The following is a 15,354-nucleotide window of genomic DNA, read 5'->3' as shown; positions in this document are numbered from 1 at the left end:
CGTGTACTTCCTACCATGATGATCATTTTCATGCATGTGGAGCCCATTAAGCGGTGTTGGAGCTGGATTCACAGTTTAATGTGCTAACACTGCATCTGTTTCTACCCTGATGATAACACCTGGATCAGTTTAAAACTGATGTAGAAGTTTAAGATGCGGTGTAGTTAATTTCTAAAACAACTGTTGATCTTTATACGTGTGAACCCCATGGTCTTTTACATTCCAGATGAATTCACTGCCATTTGAATTGATACCTGTGTGTGCTTTCAGAATGGGAAATAAAAAACACATCCCTTCCTCTCTAGGAGCTTTATTTGCGCTTAAATTCTGAGAGGTGACAATGATGAGATTATTATTTTTCTCCTTTTTTGAGGGGGATGGAGAGGAAGATGCCTTTATGTTGTCCTCCTGTAACCTATTTCAAATGTTCATCCAAAATTAATAGGTGGTGGATGATTTTCCTTTCTGCTTTGTCAAATGCATGCATACAGATAGTCTAAGACATTGATGATGCCATGAGTAAGTCACTGATTCCTCCTGAGAGCCCTGAAATGCACAGGTATTAAAAATTAAAGTGAGGCGATTCTGTTGCTGAGACTACATGCCTTATCTCTGTGACTGGCTAAAAGCAGAGCGCCAGTTCACTGGAGCTTTGAAAACTGACTTTTCCCAACGACCTATTGCCTTTTAAAGACAGCAGAGTTTGGAGTTCCTTTTTAAAGTGGTAAATGCCCTTGGAGGGTTGTAGTACAGTTATATTCCCATTAGAAAGATTGAACTTCTCTCCAGGATGCCCTCAAAAAAGAAACCATTAGAAGGGAGGACTGATATAGCATTTGGGGCTGCCTATTCTGTTATCCTCCCCGAGGCAGCTTTTAATGTTAGTTTTTCAATGTGAAAATCCATGTGCTCTGAGTGGAGTCACCATGACAGAGTGTGTGACATTGCTTTTTTTTCACAAGGTGATTATATTTCTGATCTTAAACTTTTCTAGATTGTCTTCCAGGCCATCACAAATTACAGCCAATTTACTGCCCACCTGCCTAAGATTGGCTTATATGAAGAATATAAGGGGGACTTTTTCAAATACTATGTTGACTTTTACTTTTTGTTAGCAAAGATATAAATGGTTTAGTATATATTGTCCTGCTTTTTAGAAGTTGCTATCTTTGAAAACAATGATGTGTGTGTGTGTGTGTGAGTGATTAGAAATGCCTGGAGTAATCCTTTTCCTACTTTGTGCAAGAAAAAATAGGCCTTGGGAAGCTAAAAAAAAGAAAATTTGCGGATCACTTATTAGAATTGGTGATCTTTCTGTCCAAAAGAAATACTCAAGCCTAGCTTCTTTGATGATATATAACTGTTGTCCTTCCTATGAGGCTGCTTCCCAGAATATCCTAATTAGACTGTGCACTATGACATATGTCCCGTGACTCTTTTTCTTTCTGTTACGCTTTTTGGTCCCCTCACTTAACCTTACTGTCATCCATTCTTCCAGACGAGTTAGACCGCTGTGACCATCATTCTTGCGCTCTTAGTTTGGCTAATGGGCTTAACTTATGATGAATACAGGCACAATTTCAGGTGGCTGTGGTGGGGAAGGAGGAACAAAGGACCTGAAGAATATGCTAAGAGAAAAGATAAGCGATACTGAATGCTAGATGGAGTGCTATGTTGTGGAGTGTATGCTATGGGGTCCAGGAAGGCAAGGGAGGTGATTCATTGTGGTAACAGTCATTTCCGAATCAACTACTATGTGTCAGGAGTTAACCTCCTTATCTTATTTAATTATTATTTTATCTTCACCAGGAACAGCAGTTTATAGATGAGAACACTGAATCATACAGTTAGTATATTCAAGAGGAAGAATTTGAATTGAGATTTGGCTGACTAAAGTGTGTGCGTGTGTGCGTTTTATACTGAACATTGATTTTAGGAGTTGCTTCAGATAAAAGATGTAGATTATTTTTTTACAGACTGGAGTGAAAAATTAGATCCGTTATGCTTAGATTCCTCTGATTAAATAGTCTCCCATTCTTACACTTAGGTTCTTCTTGTTCGCTTCATTACTTGTGAATTTAATTAGCATGGATACTTATGAGTTGAAAAGAATTTTCTTTTATTGGCCATGGACAGGGTGACAGAAACTATGTTTAGTGAAGGTTTTGGGATGTCTAATCTTGTGGAGGATTTAGCAGTCTTAAATACAGAGGACTAAAACAGACCCTTCTCATATCCAATTCTTCCAAGTTTGAGGATTCGGGTACCATCAAAAGGGTAAAATATAATACCATGCTTAAGAGTCTTAAAGGGACATGTTGGTGCTTCATAATTTGTCTGTTTATAACAAAAGCTCTGAGAGAGCTAACAGTTTCATTATTCAGCGTAAGTATTTTGAATGCCTACCGTTAATGATTTATTTAAAGGGCCACAGCAGAAAGTGTCGGGGCTTCCTGAAGTTTGATTTATTTCTTGATCATTAGTTTGGTCAATGAATGACATCTATATTAGAAAGTACTGTATTTTGGAATGCCAGTAAATTTTAATGGTGGGCTTAATATCTTTCTCTCCTCCTTCTGGGATGAAATATCTCTTGCCTTCCATGTCAAATTAGAGGCTTGCTGGTGGTTTGTGGACCAAATGTTTGGGTACTTTGTGTAGGCTCATCTGTGTTAGTTTTAAATTAGAGTGTTTTTCCCCTTGCCTATCTGTTTTTCATCAGGGCTCGTATATTCTTGTGTCCAAAAAGACTCTCTGATTTAGCTGTGAGGCTGATTTTATTGTAGGGATGTCTGTGTATCCTGTCATCACAGGCAACCCTGGTGAAACTTCCCATGTTGTGTGTGTGTGTTGCTGCAGTATGTTTAAAGTCTGATCTTTCTCAGATGTATGTGTGTGTGTATAACTTTTATGGCTGAAAAGGGATGCAGGCAGCAAAATTTCTGACAGAATATGTTTTCTATTATATTTTGTAATATGAAATTATAGGTTCGTTTTTGGCTTTCATAAAGCTGCCTTTTTCACCCGTCACTGGGAGACAAGTAACACCTTCCTTTGACTCACGTTTTCCAAGACTCCTTAGTGTTAAAAGAAGACTTTCTTTTTGAAATGCAGAAATTAAAAGAATATGGCACAAAAACATTTTTTATAGCTTTATTGAGTCTTGAGGGCAGATATATGGATTCCAGACAAAATGCAATAATAGACTAGGATTTTACTTTCAAATCATCTTACAAACACTTCTCGTGGGAGATTTATTGTCCATGTGGAGGAACAGGGCTGCTTTGAAGGTTAAATGGAGTAGTTTGGAGAACAGTGTTCAAGGTCTTTCTCTGCCTCTTTATTTTTTTTTAAATAAATTTATTTATATTTATTTATTTTTGGCTGCATTGGGTCTTCGTTGCTGTGCGTGGGCTTTCCTTAGTTGTGGCGAGTAGGGGCTGCTCTTTGTTGCGGTGCACGGGCTTCTCATTGTGGTGGCTTCTCTTGTTGCAGAGCACGGGCTCTAGGCACGCGGGCTTCAGTAGTTGTGGCACGTGGGCTCAGTAGTTGTGGCTCACGGGCTCTAGAGTGCAGGCTCAGTAGTTGTGGTGCATGGGCTTAGTTGCTCCGTGGCATGTGGGATCTTCCCGGACCAGGGATCGAACCCATGTCCCTGCATTGTCAGGTAGATTCTTAACCACTGCACCACCAGGGAAGTCCCTCTGCCTCTTATTAAGTATGTGCTCTTCTTTAACTAACTTAAGCCATCCAGCGTAGTTTTCTATTTTATAGCAGTATTGTGAGGATAATATGAGATAACGTGTGTGTGCTTTGTAAGCTTTGTGATCTCAGTGTAAATATGAAGTAGCACTTGTGTTTTATTACGTGTGTTTAGTTAGAGTTAATGCCCCATTGGCATGATCAGGATTTTTTTCCCCCTCTGGTAAAGCATGTAGACAAATCCTGGCAGAACTAAGAATAAGATACCTCTTAAAGTCCTATTTATACTCACAAAGCAGTTCAACCCCTGTCATCAAAAACAGAGTACCAGGGCTTCCCTGGTGGCACAGTGGTTGAGGGTCCGCCTGCCGATGCGGGGGACACGGGTTCGTGCCCCGGTCCGGGAGGATCCCACATGCCGCGGAGCGGCTGGGCCCGTGAGCCATGGCCTCTGAGCCTGCGTGTCTGGAGCCTGTGCTCCGCAGCGGGGGAGGCCACAACAGTGAGAGGCCCGCGTACCGCAAAAAAAAAAAAAAAAATCAGAGTACCAGACATAGTATTGGACAAATATAGCTTTTGTGTGAAATCTAGTTTCTCTGTAACTCTGAAGGATAAACAGGAGAGTGTATGTAATTATGTACAATGGTCGCTATGGTATAGTAGGGTGTATTTGTTTCTTAGGACAACCATAACAAAATACCACAGACGGGGTGGCTTAAACAATAGAAATTTATTTTCTCACAGTTCTGGAGGGTGAAAGTCCCGGATCAAGGTGTAAGCAGGTTTGGTTTCCCCTGAGGCCTCTTCTTGGCTTGCAGATGGCCACCTTCTCATTGGTCCGCACATGTTTTTTTTTCCCTTGCACGTGTGCCTCTTGTGTCTCTTTGTGTGTCCAAATTTCCTCTTCTTATGAGGACACCAGTTAGATTGCATTAGGGCCCAGCCTAAAGGCCTCATTTTAACTTCATTACCTCTTGAAAGCTCCAATTTCCAAATACAGTCACGTTCTGAGGCACTTAGAGATTCAACATAGGGCTTTTAAGGGGACACAATTCAGCCGGTAACATAGGGAGGGCAGTAGACAAGGAACTGAAGTTTGGATTCCAGGGTGGGCGGCTCTGATCTGTACCGATACAGTTGTCTCATGCAGGACTCCTAACTTGTCACGTCTACATCTGCTTACTGACGGGGCGGTGACAAGGATTCAAGACAGTCGTGAACATGAGCACATTTGGTGAAATGTAAAAGCATGATACAAATGCAAGGTTGTATTGTATCATGGATACCTGTGAGGGATACATTGGCAACATGTGGAAAATTTTAAGTAGAAAAGACAAAGGATCATTGCAAATATTTGGCTAAAGAAACCTCTTGCCTAGTCTGTTTGGCTGAAGGAGAGGCGTGAATAAAGAAAGGTGATTTGGTTAAGACTTAACGCAGAGAAGACAGGAGTTAGGCTTACAGATAAGCCCAACATCTGGATGATGTGGGTGAATATCTTCCCATCTCCCAATGGAGCCTGTTTTCTTAAAGCCTGTTAGTTTCTTGGTTTAAAAAATTTCCCCCTACCTTCCATGGTCTGGCAGTGAGAACTCTTAGTGGGTTTCCAAGCAGTTTCATAGCCAGAAGGCACTTTTCCTATTTACCTTAAGTGAAGATTCTATGACACTGCCTCAAGGATGTGATTTTTTTTTGTTTTTTAAGGTAATACTTGAGTAGTTGGGAAAACTTCCATGTACTTCAGGATATCTGTTCTGAAATTTGTACAGCATGTTTACATACATAGGCAAGTATTTTAATTGAAAAAGTGTATTCTCAGTTTGCCATGCCTACCTATTTAGAAGGCATTTGTGTTCTTAAGCACAAAGCACATCATCTTTTATTCTGTAAAAACACATAGAACAAGACCATGCACAAAATAGGTGTTCTTAGAATCTCATGGTTACACCTGTGCTCTTGTTCTTGGACTCTGGTGTCCAATAGAGCCCAGTCATATTTGAAAGCTACAATCTCATATTCATTTCTCATCTTAAAAAAAGCAAATATTTGTAATATTTTAAAAATAGAATTATAAGGAACCAGTCATACTTTAAAACATATCACTAGTGCTCAAGACCCCATTGTAAGGGAAACCTAGTATGAAATGTAAGAAAACCAAAATTTTTTAATCACCTTTTTATAGAACTATGAATTTATGAAAACCTGTGAAACTGATTGAAATTCATAAATTATATACAGCAGTGTACTAAAGTGGTTCATAAACTTGGAGTTTATGGAGTGAAAAACTTTGGGGAGTGAAAAAGCTTCATAGTACCTCTTCCAGTGGTTACTAAGTTCAAGTCTGGAAAACTAGGAATAAAGATATTTTCATTAAGCTTTTAAGTTGAGACTGATTCAATTTAGTACAGCTTGAAGGAGGTGAATTGTAAGTATAATATTTGATGTTAGGGTGGCATGATGTGGATATAGTGAACAAATACTTGTGTGGAAAACATTAATATTGTTTTTCATCATGCAGATTGCAAGGCAGTGAAAGATATTTCAAGTTGTTAAGAAGCTAATATTAAGGTAGAGGATTATTTTAATCAGTGAAATTAAATGCTTGGAGTATGGTTTTTGTGATTATCTCATGCTGTTAGTTTTTGCTTTAATCTTGTCAAGTGCTTTTCATATTAATACTTAAAAAAACATTTTTAGTAACAGAAGTTTTAATTGTATAATTTTTTAAAAATAATTATTTTTTTCATTTTTTTTGGCCACACCGTGTGGCATGCGGGATCTTAATTCCCCCACTGGGTACCGAACCCATGCCCCCTGCAGCGGAAGTGTGGAGTCCTAACCACTGGATCGCCAGGGAATTCCCAGAAGTTTTCATTTTAAATCATCAGCTTTCTTTTAAATGGATTATTAATTTGTTCTCAGGGTTACTTAAAGTTTTTTCTTGACCATTTCCTGTAGAAACTCTGAAAATGGCAGCATTGATTTAATTGAGGAACTAAAGACACTTCTTTAGCCAAGGTTCATCCTTTTCATTTTCTCCCACTAAGACAAGAAGAGTGTCTGGGTAAACTCTAGACTTGGGAAGCTCTAGAGAGTGAGTCCGAATCTCCAGCAGCTTAGTTCAGCTGCAGCTGGGTCCACATTTAATCAGAAAGGTTAGTTTTCTTTGTTTGGGGGTGGGGGGAACTGGAGCGGTTGCTGTGTCAGATGCAGCTCATAAAGTTCCTTTATTGCTTACAGGAAAAACTCCTAAAGGGATGGAAGAGGAGTCCACTAAGAATATTCCTTTAGTTACAAGGCTGAGCGTTCTCAGACTTACCTTCTCACAAAGCGAGCAGTTACTCGGGGGCCCTGTTCCTTGGAAGTCTGACAGCAGGCTCTTTGTTCCTCCTTTGGCCTCTTTTCATTCAACATCTAGACAGTGACAATCACATTTTTTAAAAAGTGCCGGTTGCTTAGGAAGTCATCATCTCTGCCGTTGAAGGGTTTACAATTTAGTAGGAGGAGATCAAGATGGAAATAAGTTTAGGAATGTGTTACATGTGTAATGATAATTTCATGCCTAAAGTATAGTGCCTTCCATTTCTGCAGGGACCAAGAAAGCGAACACCGAAGTTTATTTGCCCTACCTGACATTCCCCTGTGAATCCGAAATGCATTGCTTCTTGCCAGACTAAGACAGGCTGTAAGATGTTACAATATATCTCTCATTTCCCTACCCTGGTAGCTAAGTATTTGCATATTTACTGGAGCTTTCTAAATATAATGGCTTATCCCTAAAGAGAGACTCTAATGGAGGGATTATAGGTTAAGTGGGAAATGTGTGCCAAAGACATTTGGGTAAGCCAATTAACCTGATGGTTTTTCTCAGTTAATTATCATTGAGTGAACAGAGTTTAGTGCCCAGAGTGAGTGAACTACTTTTAGATGCAAGTGATAATTCCCTATATACTTAAAACAATGTAGAATTTTTCTCAAAGGTGAGTGCAGCTTATCAATACCAATCATTTCTAGTTAGAATTCAGTTCATCAAATATATATTGAATGCCTACTATGTGCAAGGCTCCAAAAGATAAATAAGATACTGTTCTGTGTCTTAGGAGTTAACAGTGCATTGCGGAGATAAAGCAAGTCCTAACAAGCTGAATCGGACCTGAAGACCATTGCAGAGCTTGATGTGTAGCCACATTGCTCTCCATCCCATGAAGGACAATAGTCCAAGACAGAGTAATGCCAGTGATTCCTGCCACTCCATCCCTCAAACTTCACTCCAGCCAAACCAATCTATTGCATTTTTTTCAGGTCCCAAGCTCACCACCTTCTTCTCTCCTGCCTCATGGTCCTTGAAAATATTGCCCATCAGTCTGGCAACATCCTAACTCCGTTACTCTTTTGCTTAACCCCTTCCGTGTATGTAGACGTGCTTTCCTCCAGGAAGCTCTTGACCCGCCGACTGTCGGAAGTCTGCTCTGTTCTCCCAAGGCAATCAGGATTTCGTGTCAGAGAGGTATTTATTATACTGCAGTGAAATTGCCTCTACACATCTTTGCCTCTTCTACTAGGCTGTTTCTCGAAGTCAGTACGTCTGTTTTACTCACCATTCTATCTGCAGTGCCCTTTATAGTGTCTAGCCCATCACGGAATGAATGAATAAATGAGTGAGTGAATAATTTTCTTAAGACAGAATCAATCCATTTTGTTGAGTTGTGATTTTCAATAGGGTAGAGAAGAGGGACTGTTAAAATGCCCTGATTTCAATGCATATATTTCCTCCTACTCCTTCTGAAATGTCTTCCACATCTCATCCCATGTAAGATCCCTGATGATGGTAGTAAGAAGTCGATGGTATTTTTTCTTTTTTTTTTTCTTTTTGCGTTACGCGGGCCTCTCACTGTTGTGGCCTCTCCCGTTGCGGAGCACAGGCTCCGGACGCACAGGCTCAGCGGCCATGGCTCACGGGCCCAGCCGCTCCGCGGCACGTGGGATCCTCCCGGACCGGGGCACGAACCCGTGTCCCCTGCCCCGGCAGGCGGACTCTCAACCACTGCGCCACCAGGGAAGCCCGAAGTCAGTGTTATTAATGGGAATGTGTCAATGCGCAATGTTAAAATCGAGCCGATTTGCAACAATAACTAGGAGAGATTTTAGGGGAGACTGGGGCATCACAAACGAGCATTGGCAGTTGAAGTGTATCTGGACAGATGTAAACTGGTCAAAGAACAGCAATCCAGGCAGAGGAAGGAAAAAAATGATCTGAGCGAAGGCCTAGAAGCTGGGAAGTTCGCTTGACATTAGGATGCATATAGAGGAGTAATGGGAGATTGGCCTAGAAGTCATAATGGGGTTGGCTGTGAATGCTGGGCTGGGAAGGGTGTTTATTTTGGTAAGAAATAGGATGTGATGAGGGATTCTTGTGAAGCAGAGTGATGGTGTTAGGGTTATACTTCAGGAGTTATATTTCAGGAAGTTTCTCTGTCCACAGCATGTATAATAGATCAAAAGGGGAATGAAAGCAGGCAGGGATGACTAGTTCAGTTTTACAAATATTTGTTATGTGCCTCATATGTATTGGGCATTGAAGAAAATATATTCTTTCCATGGGGGGACTTTGAGCCTAATGAAAGAAACAGAATAATAAACAGGCGCTTTTAGTAAGCCTGCTAAGCAATGGGGGTAGGAAATGATGGAAGCCTGAATGGGGGCGGGGGAAGGAGAAAAGAGAAGTTAGAGGTGAATTTAAGGGACACTTGCGAGTTGGATTTTTCTCTGAGATCCTGACTGGCGTCAACATATCCTTAACCAATTTAAAAGTAGATGTAGGAGCAAAGAGAGAAGGACCCCTCATGCACAACCGCGGTGTCAGTGGTGGAAGAATGGTGGTGCTTAATGAGGGGCTTGTATGAAAAAGGAGGTGGTGTGTAAGGAAAATTATTTGGATTCAGTCTTATTCAGCTGAAGATACTGAAAGGGCAACTAACAATTTGCTTGATAGTTACACAGTGCTATTTTATTCAGCAGTCTTCTGGTTGCACATCTCAGAATAACAGTTCAAACTAGTGTATTGGCTTATTGGCTTATTTAGTTATTGGCTTATTTAGCGGTGTTAGCTTCAGGCACGACGGGATCCAGCTACACTAAGAATTGCCTCTGTCTCCTTGATCTGGGTTTTTTGTGTTGGCTTCATTCTTAGGCTCTGTCTTCAGGGAATCCTTTAGTAGCCCTAGGATTTCATCTCATTCTTAAAATAAGATGTCCTTTCCCAGTAGATTGTTGGAGCTGTTTTGACTCCAACTGACCTGGCTGGCTGCTAAGTCAGTTCTTGTGGCCAGAAATGAGGATGGGGGGATATAGTACGCTAACTGGCCAAATCAAATGATAACCTTTCATCAGGAGGTGGGGATGACAGCTTCACTCTATGCACATGGACTGAGGGTGGATGTGGCCTGTTCTCAGAAGGAAGAACAGGACACTGTTAACTAAGAAGAAGGGGTCTGGAAAAACCAGTCCATGACACCAGGCTAAGTAATTTTTCAAACATTTTAAGTTAACATTGCCTCATTTGATCTTCAGCACAACAGTCTGTGAGAAGCGTTGTTATCTACCAACTGTAGGTAAAGGAGCTGTGCTTTAGAGAGGTTAACTGGCCAAAGGTAAGACTCTGGTGTTAGTAGAGGAACCGGGATTGCATCATTCAGGTATGGCTGTCACCTGGGGCAGTACAAGTGTAGGCTTGTGAGCAACACGCAGGCTGGAGGCGTCGATGGAGAAAGCATCTCTTGAGTTGCAGGTGTCAAAGATGATGACCACAGAGGTGGAAAGTGTAGAGAGAGGGGAGGTCAGGAGACAGAACCGAGAGAAACATCCACATTTGGGAGAAAAATCTGAAAGAGATGCTAGCCAAGGAGAGTTGGAAAGAAGTCAAAAAAGATAGGAGGGGAATGGGAAGAGTAATGTGTTAAAAGACCCCAGGTACAACTTCATAAATGTTTATTATTTTGTGCTGAGAGTGTCATAAAAGCTTAAAGGAATTTTAAGTGAAATAGGACCATGGTACATAGATTTTTGAAGACTATATATATATGAAGAAAGAGTACTGATTTTGCATTGATGGCTAGCACTAGTTGTTTGGTGTTAATGGTGATAATACTAATAATGACGGCAGCTATCATGTGTTACATATATTACATATAACAATGTGCTTTTTGCTTACTAACTCGTTTCCTCCTCAAAATGGTCCTATAAGGCAAGTACAGTTATTATCCTTATTTTGCAGGTGAAAAAACTGAGGTACAGAGAGATGGAGTAACTCCGGTCCAGTTGGCTCCAGACTCAGTTTTCTTAACCACTGCATTTCACTGCCCTTTCTGGGCATAGATTGGCGTGCTTGGGTAGCACTGAAGCAGGGCAGGTTAACAAAGGCCATGCTCTTTCTTCTTTCTCCTGTGGAACAAATTTCAACCCATCACCTAAAAGAAAAAAAAATTTTTTTTAAATATAGAGTTTGGCCTTTACTTACTTTTTAGTAGAACAATTTGAAAGTACTTGGGAAGAGCGTGCCATTTGATGTTTGGAGAATCTAAGCATCATTCCTCCTCTGAAGGACTGATGGCCATCATTTTTGTGGGTGCTCATGACTGAAAAGGTCAATGGACAGGAAAAACAGTACTGAGAGAAACCCACACAAGGACAGTTGGGATGGCAGTGTCATATCATTCATCCGTTTTCCGTTTCACAATAGCGTTGGCCTTTGTCAACATTTTTTAAAGGAAAAATCATAATGCAGTAGAAAACAAAGAGCCACAAATGAACAAAACTGAAAACAGATTAAGACCTCCTTGAACGCTTGAGAGACTGGATCTTTTTGCTTCAAAAGACAGTCTCTTGGGCCTGTGTTCCCTGGAGAATTCTGCCTACAATTGTTTCTTTTCCACACCTGCTGCTTCAATGTTCTTCACCTTTCCTGGAGTGGAAAATTTCCCAATTCCTTAGTGTCTTTCTGAATTTTCAATACCCACTCACAGAAGTAACATTAGAAATTATATCAGCATGACATTTTGTTTTGAGTTAAGCCTTTTCATTGACTGAGAAGTAGCAGGTTTCCCTCTTTCAGTTTTGGACTTGCATAAGAAAATGCAAATAGATGAGTATCTATTATGTTGAGTGTTGAGCGACTACCTTTACTTCTCATTTTGCTGGCAGATTATCCAGATTCCATTAAATCCCTTTTGGTGTGTATCTTTCTTAATATGATGTGAAGGATGCGTAATGCATCCCTTATCACTGACTTGCATGTGTGACATGACTTATGTACTAAAGCCCAGTGCAATTTAGTCTTATTTCTTGTTCTTTTGCCGTAACATTTATTGAGTAAATAAAAACCTGGCTAATAATAAGATAATGTCCATCAGAGAATTTTATCAGACCGAAGTCTCCCTTAGTGCAGTATATTTTGAACATGGGTGGGATGTTCCTTTGCTCTTCTATTATTTTATTGACACTGTTTGCCTTTAATTCTTTTCTACAGTGTAAATTTAGGGCTGTGCCGCATCAAAGGTTTTTCTCACAATGAAATTATGAGATTTGTTAGTTTTGTTCTTTGTTTTGAAATTCTTGTTTCATGAGAGTTAAACGCATAGTATATCTTGTTGTTGCTGCAGATTACTAGATTTATTGCTACGGATATAAGAAATTCTGGCAGCTTTGAACAGATTTTTAAACGTGTGCTTCTTTTTTTTTTTCCTTTCCCTCAAAAAGTCTTTACAGAGTTAGTTATGGAGCTGAACTAATAGCATGTAGAAAACCTGGTTTAGGGAACATACGTCTCCATTCTATAAGGATCTGCCACTGAAAGGGTAAAGTATTGTCCTAAACAAAATGTGCTTTTCAGCTTTTCTCGCTAAATTAGCCAAGCCTTATCCCACAGTGCTTTGCTGTTGAACTTTCTGCTGCCCTGACTTTGATAGTATGAACGTTTCTGCATTGATATTAGAGAAATGCACATCAATATCTAAGTTAATGTTCAGTGGAGGCCAGTTGGCTTTTCATTCTCCATGGCTTGAAATCAGCTCTAACAACACTGGCAGTTTGGCAGTTTTTCATATTTCTTTAAAATTTTAATTATAACCCATCAAGTCTTAAGCAATTACTTCTGGGGTAGACTCCTGATGAATGTCATAACAGGGTGTTTTAGTTTAATGGATCCAGACTAACATCTGTTTCTAATATTTTAAAAGCCAATTTATATGGAAATTCATTTATACACAGTCAATACACGGAGCCTTGTAAAAATCAAAATCAAAATGGAAAATCAAACCACTGTGATATAGTAGGTCTTCTGTTAACAAAGGATTTCACTGATGAGTAGATTCAGCTGTGCTAACACCCAAACTATTGCAGCTTAAACAAGATAGCAATTTATTTCTCATACTCAGGTAGTTTGCCAAGGGCTGGGATGGTCTACCATGACAGGGACTCAGTTTCCTTCAGTCTTCTTGCTCTGTTGGCATGACTTCTATTCCTAAGGACACCTTATGAGTCACGATGGCTGCTGGAACTCCAGCTATTACATCTGTGCTCCAGCAGGAAGGGGGTAGGGGTAGGAGAGGGAAGGATACTAAGCTTTTTCCTTTTAAGGATACTTTTTTCTAGTAGTGCATAGCACTCTGCTTATATTCCACTGACCAAATATTAATCAGTGGCCAAATACTAGTCACAGGACCATATTTAGCAGCAAGGGAAGATAGGAAATGATAATTTTTTGTCCAGAAGACACGTACCCAGCTAGAAACTAAAGTATGGGAAAATGGAGAACATAGACACTGGAGAACTGTCTGTAACATTGAGTACTTTTTAAAACCTGATTTTGACAGACTTTCTGCCTTTTATTGAGCATCTAGAAAAGTCAGCTCGTTTTCATAAGTAGATAATATATACAGAAGGACTAGCATAGTGTTTGGCAGAGTAGATAACCAACTACTATTAATGTATGTTGATGTCTGTTTTCATTCCAGCCCCCAGATGCACCTAATTTCAGAGGTCGTGGGTCGAACTGAATTTTATAAGGGGCTTTTTGTAGATTAGAATACAGTCTTTGTAGAATAATAATAGCAGCAGCTCACAGGGCCAAGGTGTTCGTTCTTTGCACTAGGTCTCCAGAACGCTCATGTATCTGCAAAGCAGTGTTCTTTGCTTTTTTACACAGTAGATAAATGAACAATTGCAAGGGTTAGAAATGTGGAAGCTCGGGCTCCTCCCCAGGCCTACTGAATTAGAACCTTTACATGCCTGATAATGAGATCCCCAGGTGATCTGCATGTATGGGAAACATTGCTCTGGGCACAGATGTTCTACCTAAAATTTATTTCTGCTGGGCGGGGTGGGGGTGGGGGCGGCTAGTCCTTGCTGTAAGCTTTTCCCCTGCACCAGTATCACCTGAGACTTTCTAGCCAACACGCGCGCAATTGTTTGGCAACTGCTTTATTGAACCTTAAGAGTTAAGCCTTTAACTCTGCATTTATTCTTCAAAGGTATTTGCATTCAAACAAGGAGGAAAGCTTTTGAGGGAGAGAAATACAACCTTAATCGCGGATCTAGTAAGCCATTAAGGGGAGGATCTGAATTCAATCTACTTGGAAAGCGGGCTCCAAGGCTCGTTTGCATTAATCACGTATACCTGGAATCCCATCATAAAGCCACGTGATGACGAAGCCACGTGATGACAAGGCTATAAAGGAAGGCAGTGTTTTAGCAGTATATTTTAGCAGGGTATTTCCTTCTTTCTTTCTGTATTTTACATTAGATTTCTGTTTCGACATTTTATTTTTTAGCCGTGCTATCAAGACTAATCAGGACCTTCTCCCAGAAACCCCATGGACCCACATTTTCTACAATGATTTTTGGGGGACGCTGCTAACCCACAGCGGCAGCCACAAGTCCTACCGGCCGCTCTGCACTCTTTCCTTCCGCCTGAACCATGCCATCGGAGGGCTGAATCCCTGGAGCTACCATCTTGTCAACGTGCTCCTGCATGCGGCGGTCACGGGTCTCTTCACGAGCTTCTCCAAGATCCTGCTTGGGGATGGATACTGGACCTTCATGGCTGGCTTGATGTTTGCCTCTCACCCCATCCACACGGAGGCGGTGGCAGGAATCGTGGGCCGGGCCGATGTGGGGGCCAGTCTCTTCTTCCTCCTCTCCTTGCTCTGCTACATGAAACACTGTTCTACAAGGGGCGCCTCGGCCAGGACCTGGGGCTGGTTCCTGGGGACAGGACTGTGCGCCGGATGCAGCATGCTGTGGAAGGAACAAGGAGTGACGGTCCTGGCAGTTTCAGCCATTTATGACGTCTTTGTCTTTCACAGGCTGAAAATGAAACAGATCTTACCCACCATTTACAAAGTAAGTGATTGTTGGTGCTTGAGCATTGGATTACTGAGTCCTCTCCTTGCTTGGTCCCTTTTCCCCATTTAAAAAGCAAATGTGTTCCTCTTCAAAGAGAATTTAAAGTAAGTTACTTTTTGATCTTCGGGAGGTGGAAGTGTCCTCTCTGACCTTTCCCTACTAACTGGGTGTCAGTCACGGATGATTTTATTTCTCAGGTTTCTTATTTTCATGATTTCCAAGGGGCTAGAAGGACAATTCTGCCTTGTAAAG

At 40.8% G+C, this 15,354-nt stretch overlaps 1 protein-coding gene across 2 annotated transcripts in view; it reads left to right on the top strand.

The window, feature by feature from the left end:
• TMTC2 (transmembrane O-mannosyltransferase targeting cadherins 2) overlaps positions 1–15,354 on the top strand; it is an 850,034-nt gene that overhangs the window by 142,356 nt on the left and 692,324 nt on the right. For both annotated transcript variants that reach the window (XM_060164648.1, XM_060164647.1), the window contains exon 2: positions 14,529–15,099. In XM_060164648.1, the coding sequence (XP_060020631.1) occupies positions 14,529–15,099 (571 nt within the window). The remainder of the gene's footprint in view (positions 1–14,528; positions 15,100–15,354) is intronic.

This window comes from Lagenorhynchus albirostris, chromosome 11 (assembly GCF_949774975.1).
Source record: "Lagenorhynchus albirostris chromosome 11, mLagAlb1.1, whole genome shotgun sequence".
NCBI classification, from domain to species: Eukaryota; Metazoa; Chordata; class Mammalia; order Artiodactyla; family Delphinidae; genus Lagenorhynchus; species Lagenorhynchus albirostris.
Note: the sequence above shows the minus strand (reverse complement) of the source record. Positions and strands in the feature narration are given on the sequence as shown.